Source organism: Carcharhinus amblyrhynchos, chromosome 4 (genome assembly GCF_965287045.1).
Source record: "Carcharhinus amblyrhynchos chromosome 4, sCarAmb.v2.hapA, whole genome shotgun sequence".
Lineage (NCBI taxonomy): Eukaryota > Metazoa > Chordata > Chondrichthyes > Carcharhiniformes > Carcharhinidae > Carcharhinus > Carcharhinus amblyrhynchos.
In genome coordinates, this window is record NC_137327.1 from 135,412,710 (window position 1) to 135,427,976 (window position 15,267).

The 15,267-nt window shown below is 38.8% G+C and overlaps 1 protein-coding gene across 5 annotated transcripts in view; it reads right to left on the reverse strand.

Moving 5' to 3' along the window:
* The window catches only part of atrx (ATRX chromatin remodeler), a 182,120-nt gene that overhangs the window by 70,889 nt on the left and 95,964 nt on the right, over positions 1 to 15,267 (reverse strand). For all 5 annotated transcript variants that reach the window (XM_080187921.1, XM_080187920.1, XM_080187919.1 and 2 more), the window contains exons 17-20: positions 11,532 to 11,641; positions 9,763 to 9,909; positions 8,324 to 8,501; positions 769 to 906 (exon numbers count right to left, since the gene is read on the reverse strand). In XM_080187921.1, the coding sequence (XP_080044047.1) occupies positions 769 to 906; positions 8,324 to 8,501; positions 9,763 to 9,909; positions 11,532 to 11,641 (573 nt within the window). The remainder of the gene's footprint in view (positions 1 to 768; positions 907 to 8,323; positions 8,502 to 9,762; positions 9,910 to 11,531; positions 11,642 to 15,267) is intronic.

The window sequence follows — 15,267 nt, forward strand, 5'->3', positions numbered from 1 at the left end:
GGTTGATGGGTTTTTGATAAGTGAGGGGATTAAGGGTTATGGGGAAGAGGGCAGGAATGTGGAACTGAGACACGACAGATCAGCCATGATCTTATTGAATGGCGGGGCAGGCTCGAAGGCCTACTCCTGCTCCTATTTCTTACGTTCTTATTTTGCACAACACTACCAGCCTATTCAAGTAGCACAGAGTGGTAATCTACAAAAATTCACATTTGTTTATAATGTTTCTGTTGATTTTATAATTTGAACAGTCAAACCAGCATTGTATTTAATAGGAACAGAATAATTTCTTGTACTTTATATATAATATTCTAGTTATATTGTACATTTGGCAGATGTCAGATGTGATTTCTGTTTTGTGGTAATTTTAACAATAATGTTACTACAGTCTCAACTTGACATTTATTGTCTGATGCGAAACTACTTTTGCTGTGTTCTCACCAGGCTGTTTTACCTTCAGCCTGGTGAGACTAATTGCAAATGATCTTTGTAAACTTGAAAAACATACAGTTGAGTGGAAGCTAGATAAACACAGGAGGAAACAGAATAGAAAGTTGTGCTGAGAAGATTAGAAAGATGGGAGGAAGCTCTTGAGTATAAACACAGACACGGCCAGCGGCCAAAGGGCTTACTTCTCTGTTGTATGTTGCGTAGAAACAAAATAGTTAACTTCCATTCCCGCTTTTCACACGCATTTGTAATTGCAGAAGACAGTCAAATTAAAGAAAATAAATAATAGAAGAATAATAAAACAGAAGCATTACTTACATTCTACTAAATTATTTTGTAATGGCGTTCCGGTGAGAATAATCCTCCGCTTTGTTCTGATAGAATTCATTGCCTTTGATATTGCAGAAGCTTCATTTTTAAGTATGTGGCCTTCATCACACACAACAAAGTCTGGACCTACAGGGGAAATCAAGCCATTTTAAAATAATTTGTAAGACTTCTTTAAAATCTAAAAGCCTGAGTAAAAATCACTTTTAAACGTGTCACAATACACAAAATGTTAAACAGGATACATATGTTGGTAAATCAACAGGCCAAATCCAAAAGCTCAATATTTATGGAAATGAGTCAAGAAAAATTAATGAATCAAGCCTGTTGGATTATTTTTATGTATTCAAGTATATTCAATGTTTATATAATACAAATTCTTGATATTTAATGCTATACCGATAGATGGACTCAAAACTAACGCAAAAATCAAAACATTTCAAGACATCTTCATCATAGTTATGTTTATTTCAATTATACAAATCAATTTACAGACGTGTTAGCAGTATAGTGGATTGCAGACCACTTGGTAAATAAACTGAACCCTGTACACGCTCTTCGTACAACTAGCAACATGAAGCTGTAGAATAAATTCCTGCATTGCACAAGCAGGCTTTCCACAGCTCTACAAACATTAGATAGCATCGTGCTTTATAAAATTAGGATCAAATGGGGTCATGACATTTCATTGCAATGTGCACTGAAAGTTGAACTGCATTACATATTAAACTTTTAGTTTTGTAATAACTTTTATTATTTTAAATATTGATACTACAATTCCCTTCTAAAACAGCAGTATAACTGAAGTGCTCAGAACGTAACCAAGTTGCTCTCATGTTGTTGCACGATTTAGCCACTGAGTGTCACTGTTGAGCATCACATTTGTCTCAGCCAGAAGCCATATTGATAGTTTTGTGAAGTAGGCAAATTCTCAAGTCCCTGAATTCAAAGTTCTCTTTGGCCCCCAAAGAATCACAAACTGCCTGCTACATTTCCCATCAGCCCACTATTCATGTCTCCACCTCAATCTGATATTACCTTATAATTCCCAAGACAATTCTAAGAAGTATTGCTCAATTATGTTCCAAACATACAGTTGCCATCTGATGCTTCACAGCCACATTTTGGCAGGTGTTTTTTGCATCACAAACCAAGCCCCACCACTTGCCTAAAATGGAAGTCTGACACTGATATAGGACTTATCGAAGGATAATGGCTACCCTGATCAGATCATTTCACACTGTCCGTCATGCAAACTGGCCTTGGGGTGTCACTTTTGACTCCAAACAGTGCCCAGTCCACCTCAGATTACCCTGCACGGACAAAATGTCTCAAAAATCTGAGCAGGCAAAACTAGTTGTTTCACACTATGACAATGCTGTAGCCACACAGATGGTATTCGCCGCTAACAGGATGCTGGTTAAGCCAAAAATCTTGTTCTGCCTATCATACAACTGAGTAACAATGGAGAACAGGATCACAGTGCCAGTGTGATGCTCAATATGCAGGTTGTGCATCTTAAGATGGACAGATCATATCAAACAGCATGTCCTAGCCATTGTTTACAATAGGCTTGATACAGACCAGGCCATGCTTGCTTAACTCAGAACTGCATCAACATGGGACAATATTTGCTAATAATCCTCTGTGCTAAAAATTACACAATCTTAAACTGGTTGTCAGTCAGGCTTGCAGCACGATGCATTTACACGTACTGGAAGCTACATATATTACTATACAGAGCTCTGATCTTTGCAGACAGAAAGAACATGTTCACATTGCACCCATTTCAGCTAAACAAAATAAGTGATAGCCATTCACTGACTCTTTGCTCAAAGCAATGCTTAGACCAATCAGGGTCAAGCAGCCTGGTTTAAATTTCAACTAGTACCTGGCAGTTAACAGTCACTCACCATCAACTGGTGCATTTACCATGGCAGTGCCTCTACCAAAGTCTTCTTGCCAACCAATCAGCACACCCCTCTTACAGTACAAGTTATTTTCCCTTTCCATTGAGGAATGTCTGAGTACAACATGAAAAGCTTCAACATGTCTGTTTCAGCAAATGTTAAGCAAATATTGCTCGATTACAAAAGGCAGCAAATAGCAATTTAGTGTTAACTCAGAACATTTGATAAGCAATTTGGAATCAGGCACGACTGTTGCAATAAGCACAGCTTTCATTAGAATGTCTGGAAATTATTGGTCAATTTGGCACAGCACTTTCCCTTTAATCCTCAATAGTATAATATTCAGTAGTGTCATCCAACTTGCTGGAATTTCTGCCCCTCGGTGTCAGAGAGGCAGGTTCAATTCCCAGCTTGGGTCACTGTCTGTGTGGAGTTTGTACGTTCTTCCTGTGTCTGTGTGGGTTTCCTCCAGGTGCTCCCGTTTCCTCTCCATTCCCCCAGAGATGTGCAGGTTAGGTGAACTGGCCATGCTAAATTCTCATCAGTATATCCAAACAGGTGCCAGGGTGTGGCTACTAAAGGATTTTCACAGTAACTTCATTGCACTGTGAATGTAAGCCTACCTGTGACTAATAAATAAACTTTAATTATTATTTTACACTTTAAAATATATTTTAATGTAATATTGAAGATTAGTTACAGAAGGAATATTGTTCTTTACTTTCTGCATAATACTTGCATTAGTTCACATTACAAGTATTCTGCTGTATTCCATTAGAAAACAGAACTCTCCGCTAACTGGCATTTTTGGTTAACCAACACCACCAAGATAATCAAGATTTTACTGCAGTATTTCCATTAAAAATGTTAAAGTTGTCATAGTTGTAGAATTAGAATATAGAGTTTATGCTCCTCTTAAACTCCATGTATGATGCCCAAGATGTATTTGTTTTTCTCTGCACCCTTGAACATGGAAAAGGAAACTAATGCACCATTTGACCGATAATCTTCCAGAAATTCACTTAATCACTACCACTTATTTTGTTCATCACAGTTAATGCATTGCACTACGTCTTTCAATTAAAATTATTATTCTAACATATCCTTGTGCATGAGTCGCAAAAACCCAGCCTGCAGGTGCAGCAGGTGGTCATGAAGGCGAATGGGATGCTGGCCTTCATAGCGAGGGGGATTGAATATAAAAGTAGGGAGGTCTTGCTGCAGCTGTATAGGGCATTGGTGAGGCCGCAGCTGGAGTAGTGTGTGCAGTTTTGGGCGCCGCACCTGCGCAAGGATATTTTGGCCTTGGAGGGAGTGCAGAGGAGGTTTACTAGGCTGATACCGGAGTTGAGGGGGTTGAGCTATGAGGAGAGGCTGAATAAACTAGGCTTGTACTCGTTAGAGTTTAGAAGAATGAGGGGAGATCTCATTGAGACGTATAAGATGATGAATGGGATGGATAGGATAGAGGTGGAAAGACTCTTCCCGCTCAAAAAAGACAGTAGGACTAGGGGGCACAGCCTCAAGATAAAGGGGGGGCGGTTCAGAACGGAGTTGAGGAGGAACTTCTTCACTCAAAGGGTGGTGAATCTCTGGAATTCTCTGCCCGTTGAAGTGGTGGAGGCTGCCTCGCTAAATATTTTTAAGAAGCGGGTTGATGGGTTTTTGATAAGAGAGGGGATTAAGGGTTATGGGGAGAGGGCGGGAAAGTGGAACTGAGCCACGACAGATCAGCCATGATCTTATTGAATGGCGGGGCAGGCTCGAAGGGCCAGATGGCCTACTCCTGCTCCTATTTCTTATGAACTTATATACTTTATTAGCAGTTTTTAAATCACTAAAACTGGGTGGTCAAACATCAAGTTTCTATCATCAGTTTATAATGCAATCATATTTTTCTCCTTGATCCTACAAGGACTTTTCTTCAGAATGTCATGCCAGTAAGTCTTTTCCCATTATCCACCCTCTGACTGATCTTATCCCATCTCCCAACCTTCACTCCATAACGGCTGGTACACCCTTCAGTCAACTTTGCCTCATGTAGAAAGCTACCTCCCTGAACCCTTCAGCCAGGCTCCCTTGGTAACCCTTCCAGAAGCATTTTTTTTAAAAACCAGACTATGAGGAAAAGGAGGAAGCCAAAAATAAATGCTCAAGAGGCTCCAAAGGTAATGACAGGTAGAAGAAAATCCATACCCCTAACAATAACATTAAGATCATTTTAGTCAAGTAACTTCCTGACTGAGATCAAAAAAAATTTAGCAGAGGCTACTTGGAATTAATTTCCTCTAGTAAGTTAGCTATACTACTCATTGAATAAACCTGCTGGGTAATCACAATAATCAACAACTTATACAGACTATTTGCAGCCTCCATCCTGTCAGATGTATCAATCACATGGCTTTTTTTTGCTGCATGGGGTAGTTAATGTATTACTTAAGGGCTGGGAGGAAATAATCTTACGTTATAAAGAAACATCAGGCATAACAATACACTGAACAACTCATACCACACAGTTGATTGTTTGGTCTATTGGAAAAAAGGTACTGGAAAGGAGATAGGAATACAGAGATACCAAAACTGTTATGAATGGCAGTGTGTGGGGAAAAGTGAAATTACAAGTAAAATCAAAAACTACTGTTCACTTTTTAAAAAAAAATCATCCATCTTTTATCTAACAACTTAAGAGTATACAGAGGAAAGTAATCATTGCAATCACATTTAAACAGGCCAATTTCTTTCAAAAGTTCAAAGTTTTGGAATAAACAAGCTTATTGCAGTCAAAATTTAAAGATAAGAACCTGCTGACTTGAACATTTTGGAATTAGGAGATGAAGAGGTCATTAAATAAAGCTGCTGCAAGCTGGCAACCATTTGCAATTACAGATTAATTACCATTAACCTCCTTCCCCACTCAGCCACTAGCAAACTAATTAAGATTACTTGTTCAATATTTTAAGCTTTACAGCATCATGTTTTCCAGGCTACCTCAAACATCTTATTGTGCCAAGTTTTTACAGTTCATCAGAAATGAAAAGAAATGAGGTCAGTTAGATAGTATCCTTGATGTGCGGCCGAGAAAGGTAGTTACAGCAATTAAGATAGATATACCATTTTCTTTTAATCTATCCCGTACTCGAGGGAGAATAGAATCATGCACGTATCCAGGTAATTCTTAATTGAATGTTTAAAATATTAAAGAAGAAATGTGACAGCAAAGAAAATGATTAGAAATCATTAGAAATTCCTATTTGATGAGGTACAAAGGAAAGTTTCAGAATTAAATTCAAGTTAAATATTTTCAGTTCCATGGGGAATGAGATGTTAAAAACGAACTCAGAAAATGATTAGTTCTACAGGTCTATAGAACTTGTTGGAATAAACACTTGAGCACTAGCATCTAGAAGGACAAGGGCAGCAGATGCCTGGAAACACCACCACCTAAGAGTTCCTCTGAGCCTCATGCCATCCTGACTTAAATATATCACCATTCCTTTACTGTTGCTAAGTCAAAATCCTGCAACTCCCTCCGTAACAGCTGTGGGTGTATCGACACTTCAGGAACTGCAGCAGTTCAAGGTGGCAGTTCACCACCAACTCACTAAGTTTGCATCAATATACAAATAGCACTTATAGGTTTGAAAGGCACAGCCTGTGAATTTCTTCCATAAGGCTTGATCCCAAAAAGGGATAACTCTTGATCCCAGAGGGACAAGGAAGATGCACCAACTAGAGCTGTGACAGTCATCTGTTCGTCCATTGTCATCGATGAGGACCTCAACACCATTAGTCATTTTAAGGCTGGTTGCAGTGTGTCCAAAGATGACTGATCAGGCCAATTCGGGCATGGAATGTCCTGGCACATACTGGACAGACTTGCGTAGACACTGTAGTTGTTGTGCTGGTGGCTCTGGACTTGCACAGCTCGTGCTTAAGTTGTGCTTCAGTAATGCACCTTGCTTCGTCAGCTTGACAGCCCTTGTGGATGAGACAGCGCCAGGTAAGGCAGTTTTGTGCCAGTGCTTCCAAGGTGGCCGTGTCTATGTCGAGCTACTTCAGGGAGGCCTTGACTGTATCTTTGAAACGTTCCTTCTGCCCTCCATCCAAACGTCTTCCATCAGAGAATTCCCCAAAAAGGATCTGCTTGGGTATGTGCTTGTCTGACATACGGATGACATGATCTGCCCACCAGGTCTGCGCTCTCGTCAGCAGTGTGTGGACTGATGGTAGACTTGCTCTAGAGAGAACTTGTGTCTAGTACTTTGTCTTGCCATCTGATGTGTAATGTTCTGCGAAGACAAGTATGTGGAAGTGATTGAGCTGTCTTGCATGCCTTCACGTTTCACAGGCATACAGGGGGGTAGTGAGTACTGCAGCGCTGTAGACCTTCAGTTTTGTTGCTGAGCTGATTCCTCGATGTTCCCACACAGTGGAGCACACCCTACTGAAAGCAGAACTTGCCTTTGCTATTGTGCAGTTAACTTCTGTATCAATAGTCGCTGCTTGGGAGAGGGAGCTGCCAAGTGAACGAGTCCATTGCCTGTAGATTCTGCCCTTTGATTGTGATTATGGGTTCTGTGTATGGTGCATGACTTCAGTCTTTTTAATGTTGATGGTGAGTCCAAAGTTGTCACAAGCCATGGAAAATTTGTCCATACTGACTTGCATCTCTGGCTCTGAGCCAGTATACAGGGCACAGTCATCAGCAAAGAGGAAGTCTCTCAGAACAGTCTCCTTCACTTTGGTAATAGCTTGAAGTCTCCTCAGATTGAAGAGCTTCCCATCCACTCTGTACCTGAGGCTGATTCCAGCAACACTGTCCTGGAAGGCATCATTCAGCACGGCAGTAAACATCATGCTGAACAGTGTGGGTGCGAGCACACAGCCCTGTTTGACGCCATTGGTGACTGGAAATGCCTCAGGATTCTCCACCATGCAGTACTCTGGCCATCATGGAACTGGCGTACCATCAATGAATTGGGGGGGGGGGGGGGGGGGTTTGATCCTACACAGGCCTTGGCGGCTTAGTGTCGAAGGCTTTCACGAGGTCAACAAACGTGTACAGCTCGCGATTCTGCTCCTGACACTTCTGCAGTCATAAGCAGGAGAGGAAACTATGTAATGGAAAGCCATCAAAACATCACTTCTGTATATCCCATTGTAGGGGGTTAAAATGTTTTTTTCCCCCTCTGGGGGTCTACCATTTGGTCTTTTTTTCATTCTCACCAACTGCTTCATTAGGTGATGCTGTCACGCAGCAACACTGCCCTCTGAGCTTTTTATGGAATTCCTCAAATAGTTTTGGCAGTACAAATATCAACCGTAAGAAAATACATGTTAGACAAAACTTGGAATCCAGAAATAAGAAGCCTTTTGTTAATGGGAGATTGATAAATTCTGTTTCCAAAATAGAAATTCTAATTACATAGCATAAGGTAACTTATTGGGAATGAATATGTTTCTTAACTTCGATAATCTTAAAATCAACTATCAAACCATACTTCTAAATTTCTACACACTAACTTTCCACAACAATTCTAAATAGTTTAGTGCATTGATTATATTCATAATGTTGTTGAAAACAGTAATAACAGTTTTCCAAACAGCACTGAATCCATTAAATAAAAAAATCTCACCAGGGTCTACTAAAGTCTTCTGGAATATTTCTTTCAGCTTCCTGCTTTTCACATTCCTTCCTTGTGCAAGATTACGATACATTTCATAACCAAGAATCATAACACCCCCATCTTCCATCCACCTTTCAAGCATGTAGGACCGCTCCTGAGGACGTTTAACGGTTGCTAATTCATTTACCTTTAGAACAGAGAATAACACTCATTCTATTTGAATATCATTCACTATACAGATGATTTAAGAATGTAAAATAGCGAGGGCTGTAAAACAAACATTAAAACAACATTTTCTAACAGGAAAGTATGAATTGTTAAAGGGCATCTTTACAAATGTTCTACCATGAATATAAACACATCTTTGATTGTTTATCATTGTATAATACTGCAACAATCTGTTGACAGTGAGCCTTGAACTGCCATTTCTAAAACTGCAGCACAACTACTGTGTTGCTTTCTTCTGCATTGACAGACTGGTCAATACTGCTCAGGAATTGATATGCAACAAACTGATATTTACAAATTGTTCAGGTCATTTCTTATGCTCATAAATAGAAAACATTATGGCAGTTTTGATTTTTGCACATTTTCAGCCAGATCAGACGGAAATGCTCGTAGCAGGGGCTCTTATCCACTAAGCTTTGTGAAAGTTATCCCATAGCTAGAACATGGTGCTACCCTATCAAGTACATTAATAAACACTCAAAGCTCAAATATCAAACCTGATCAAAAATAGCAAAATATACAACTTTATGAACAGAAACAAATACTACCACGAAAACAAAGATCAAGTCTATGTTGAAGTTTTATGTAAGTGTTACATAGCATTCAGTACAGAAAGGACTGGGACGTAATGAAGAATTGTATAAGTAAGAGAATGGCACTGTTAATAACTTCCCTCTTCATTTAAAAGGAAATACATTAAACAAAGTTATCAAAGTGGTCAAAGGTAGCTCCTTAGTATCGGATCTTGTTAAATACTAATTCCTAATTAGCCAGTTATGAAATCTCCAGTGCATTTTAGTTCCTCATATCTACAATTTCATACCTACAATATTTAAATAATGAAGCTGCACTCTTGGTCAAGAATCTAATTCAGTCCTGAATATTATTTAATGACACATCCACCATTGTTTTCTGGGGATGAGAATTCCAAACACTAATGGCCTGCCTTTCAACCCCTCCATGTTTGAGCAGGCGTTTTGGACAGAATGGTCTGAGGTGGTATCCATGTTTGGGTGACAAATCGGGAGGGGGGGGCGGGATTAGGCAAATTTATTGTGGCATGGCTGCATAGATCACAGGAACCAAAAGAGTATAAAGTTAAATCAAAATTCTAGCAGGACTCACTATACATTTTAATCCAACATATTGACATCCAGTCCACAAATAACACCACAAAAAACTCAAAGCTTTAAAATAAATGATTGCAAGGTATACAATACCTCTAAACATTCATCATCATCAAGTCCTTCCTGCCATTTGGCAAATTCATTGATCCAATTAAGAACTGTGTTCAGTGGACAAACAATCAAAGCAGTACTGAATTCAAGTTTTTCAGACAACAGCATGGTGTGCAAGAAGGTCACCACCTGTAACCAAAACATGAAAAATTGTACCTTAGAAGATATTAACAACTGTTTTCCTTTTCCAGCACTTAATCTAAATACACAAAGTTAAAGTAGATCACAAACTCACATTCACTGTGCAAACTGAATGATTTAAAATTATTTTTACATTAGCTGAATAGAATAGTTATGTTTGAAGTTGTTGATATTAACTTCCAGGTAAAAGATGGTAAAAGCTTATAAATGCAGCATAAAGAATGAGTTGAAAGACACAAGAAAGTAATAATGTTGAGATAGCTATGGGCTTGGTCACATTAAATTTCCAGTGAAGCCCATTTAAAGAATACAAAGTAAATTGTATTATGAAATTCGAGTATTCAAGGGAATACATATTAAAGTACTAATCTGCACTTATTCTTAACTAAAGGTTGAAATGTTGGAATAAAACTCATTGCTAAATACCTTAATCCGATGCCACAGGAGATTGAGGATTCACAAATGCCAAAATAAAATTAAAGTTAAAAAATGGTAGCATTTCTGAGAACCCACTTTAGTACAAATTAGTTCAATGAACAATTCAATTAAATGCATTTTTCTGCAGAATTCAAAATAGTTAGCCATTTGTTTAATACTATATTGTATGTCAACATTTTGGTTGGAACAGAGATTTGTTCCTCACCAACTGATACATTTGTTTGAGAAATGGGTGCTGATATTGACATCTTAGTTTAAGTGTAGAGCAGGTTACATTTCAGATTGTAGAAAAATCAGGAAAAAAAGATTTCTTGTAAACTGCAATTGATTGAACTGTTCAACTCTTAACTTTATTGCTCAAGTGATTTCTCTCATGTGCATTTTACATTTTCCTCCCTCCCCAATCCATCTCCCACTTTCCACAGCAAAAAGCTAACCTTATTCACAACAGATGATCGGTTCCACATAACTAATGCTGTTCTCTCCCCCTTCATCTGTTACTTCAGTACAGCACTTCTGTCAGGAGGCAGAGAGAAAACCACCTTTTCAATAGAGAACTGAGGGTTGTTCCAAATTAACTTGCTGATTTGCCACAATTTCTTGCCTGTATTTTTTTTAGGAAGTGTTAATGTGTTTCAATCTGGTCTCTGCTGCTCTATTAAGGAATCTTTCTTTCTGCCCCATTACTGTTTCTCTTTGGCTGACACTCTCCCTCATGTACATGAACAAAAAAAAGATAGCTCTCTGGTCTTGGCATAAGATAAGGAATCTTGACTTTTATCTGAAATACACATTCACCATTCTACACTCGATGCAAAATTCACTTGGTTTCATAGCCATGATAATAAATATCTATCCACTGATTTCAAAGTCAATCTGGCTCAAAGGACAGCCTGGTTTAGTGCACATTTCCAACATTAAAAAATGCATTAAGTAGGCTTAACTTAAGCTACAATATAACATTAATTTCTAGAAATGCTATAATAGAAAAGCTTCATGTAAAAGTCAAATTGAAAAATCTTTACTACAGTCTTGGATTCACCTAATTAGAAATCCAAATTATATTACTAAGTCATCCTTATGAATTTTGTACTTCCTGCAGAATTTGAAAGAAAGTACATTTGAAAAGTTGTAAGCTAAATGTAATTGCCTTTTGTAGGCCAGATGCTCACCTGTAGTGTTTTTCCAAGTCCCATACAATGTGCCAAGATGCATCCAGAACCATTCTCCTTTAAGGCTTTGCTCACTGACTCGCAACAGCAATCCCACATGAATTGCACACCTGCACAAGTAAACAGTTATTTTTAATTCAGGAAAATCTATACAACCTGAAATGAAGGAGACAAGGTTATATATTTTGATTTTGGAAAAAGTACACTAAGATCACTAAAGCAATTAGATCTGCAATTCTTATTTTTGATGGGTCAAACATGAGCTCCTACACTACACAGAAGACAGTGGCTTCACTGGACGAGTAATCCAAAGACCCAGGCTACTTTGGATAGGAATATTAAATTAAGAAGCCTTGCTACAATTGTATAGGGCCTGAGCAAGACCATGTTTGGATGGTGAAAAGCAAGCGAACACTTATCATTCTTGAATACAGGAGTTGGAATGTCTTGAAGTTGTACAAGACATTGGTAAGGCCACACTTGGAATACTGTGTGCAATTCTGGTCACCCTATAATACAAAGGATATTATTAAACTAGAAAGAGCGCAGAAAAGATTTATTAGGATGCTATCAGGACTTGATGGATTGAGTTATAAGGAGAGGCTGAATAGACTGGGACTTTTTTCTTTGAAGCATAGGAGGCTGAAGGGTGACCTTATAGAGATCTATAAAATAATGATGGGCAAAGACAAGGTAGATAGTCAATATCTTTTCCCAAAGGTAGGGAAGTCTAAAACTAGAGGGCATAGGTTCAAGGTGAGAGATACAAATATGTCCAGAGGGGCAATTTTTTCACACAGAGGGTGGTGAGTGTCTGGAACAAGCTGCCAGAGGTAACAGTAGAGGCAGGTACAATTTTATCTTTTTAAAAAGTATTTAAATAGTTACATGGGTACGATGGGTATAAAGGGATATGGGCCAAATGCAGGCAATTGGGATTAAATTTAGGGCTTTTTAAAAAAGGGCGGCGTGGACTAGTTGGGCCGAAGGGTCTGTTTCCCTACTGTAAGCCTCTGACTCAAAGTAAAAGACTGCAGAAAAATGGGTCTCACGAGTCCAAATTTATTTGGAGGCAGATAACCATGGCAAAATTGAAAAAAATGTGCCTCAAGCGAAGCTCTTGGAATTGGCAGATAAATTGAAGCTTGGTTCACATGTGGGGTTAAAGAAATCCAAGATTGTGGGAAGACTAGCGTAGCACAAACCTGTCAGACAGGTTTGTGCTGCGCTAGTCTTGTTTTAGAAAAAAATCCACTTTTCTAAAACAAAAAGAGGCAGTGGGAATTGCATGCATAAACGGAAAGGGAATTGAAAATGGAAAAATTAGAAATGGGAAAACTGGAACCAGAAAGAGAAAGAAGTTTTTCCCCAATGGGAATTTGAAATGCAGAAGTCAGCAACAGTAGACAGAGAAAAGGAGAGAGTTTAAGCTTGGAATGCAGCAAATTAAACACACTAGGGCAGGGTGAAGGAGAAAGCAACTTTAGACACCAAGTGGGAAGATGCTTAAATTTGTACAGGTACTTCCAAAATTTGGAAGGAATATAAAAGTACTTATAAAAAAATATTTTTTGGAAAAGCAGCTAGACAATTAAAATGGCCACAAGAGAATTGGGCAATATTCTTGCAGTTAAATTTGTGGGTAAGACTACTGATGTATACGCATCGTTGGACGAGGGGTTGGATGCAGGAGATTGAGGGGCATGGACAGAGTGGAGAGTCAGAAGCATTTTTCCCAGGATGGAAGAGTCAATTATTAGGGGCATAGGTTTAAGGTGCAAGGGGCAAGGTAAGATAATAAGAACATAAGAAATATGAGCAGGTGTAGGCCATCTAGCCCTTCGAGCCTGCCCCGCCATTCAATAAGATTATGGCTGATCTGAAGTGGATCAGTTCCACTTTCCCGCTTTCTCCCCATAACCCTTAATTCCCTTGTCTATCAAAAACCTATCTACCCGTGACTTAAATATATTTAGCAAGGTAGCCTCCACCACTTCAATGGGCAGAGAATTCCAGAGGTTCACCACCCTTTGAGTGAAGAAGTTCCTCCTCAACTCTGATCTAAACTGCCCCCCACCCCCCCCTTATCTTGAGGCTGTGTCCTCTAGTCCTGCTATCCTTTCTAAGTGGGAAGAATCTCTCTACCTCTACCCTATCCATCCCCTTCATTACCCCAAGATGGTCAAGAGCTATTCTTACTACATACAAGTTAGTTCTTGAGGCACAGGCAGAAGTTACAAAACACAAGTAAACAGCCTGGGTAAACTCTTCACAAATTTAAAAAAAGTAAAAGAAATCTACTTTGATCGTTGGACGCGGCTTTTAAGAATCCTGAAAATGTTTGAGGCCCTTAGAGAGGTGATGGTTTTAGAAGAATTTAAAAATTCAAAAGGCTCAACCTCTTAGGCAGCAAAGCTGGTTAATGAATACAAATTGTCCACAGAATCAAGCCATTTTTCTGGAATTCTTAAATCAGAAAAAGATAGATGATAGGATCATGAAAGAAAAGACAGTCAAGGAAAAGAGAGCAGGGTTGAAACTCAGTTTTCACCAACACAGAGAAAGAACAGTGTTAAAAAAGTTTCACTTCTTAAAGTCAAGAGGATTAGATGTTATTATAATAAACTGGACCATACGAAATTAGAATGCTGGTTATTAAAAGAAAAGCTGGTTGGAGTTATCTATCTTGAAAAGATAAAAATGAAATCGGAGAATGGATAAAAAGAAAAGTAGGATTTATGCAGCGAGTGACCAAGCATCTAGTGAAGATGAATGTGTGCACAAATTGTACAGGAGCAAAGTAGCCAGCAGGTGGCGGATTTTGAACGTGTAAGAAATTTTCCACATGGACAGGTTAGAATGGTAAAATCTTGAAATACAGGTCTAAGTTATCCCTAATGTTGCAGGATAAAGACATTTGTTATCCCAAAGGGATGCTAAAAGTAGTTGTTCTGATCACAAGCATTCATGGGGAAAAACAAGAATATTCCTCTAATGAAGATCAACTTCAAGGGCAGTTTTAAGATGGAAAAAGGATTGGTAGAGAAATTACCTATTGCAGGGTTCAATTTATGTTTGGAAATGATTTGGCAGGATCACAGCTTGTGGTGATGTCCATGGTGGTTGAAAAACGTATGCAATCTAGTTGCAGAGTCCTGACAAATAGAATTTGCTCCCAGATTGTGTCGTAACGAGATCATAGCCACACAAATGTAAAGAACAATCAGAACTGAAGGAGCAGGATGAAGCAGCTGAGATTAGCTTATCAGATGCACCTTTTCACAAACTGAAAGCAGAGGAAGTCAGTCAAGATAAAGAGATAGATGTCTTTACTTCAAACAGATTGATCGAACTAAAGCAATAAGATTCCAAATTCCATTTCTGAATGGAGGGCTGTGACTGTGATCCCTCAGGGATCAGTGCTGGGACCTTTGCTGTTTATAATGTATATGATTTGGAGGAAAATGTAATTGGTTTGATTAGTCAGTTTGCAGAACACAAAAGTTGCTGGATTTGCAAATAGCAACGAGGACCATCAGAAGATACAGTAGGATATACATTGCGCCAGATCTCTGCCCAAGCCTCCAGCCAATGTTGGGTAATGTATCTAGGAAGGTGTATTACAAATAGGAAATAAATATAGATGGCAGAACCTTTTAGAGTATTGATAGGCAGAGGGATCTGGGAGTATAAGTACACAGGTCACAAAGTGGCACTGTAGGTGGAGAAGGTAGTC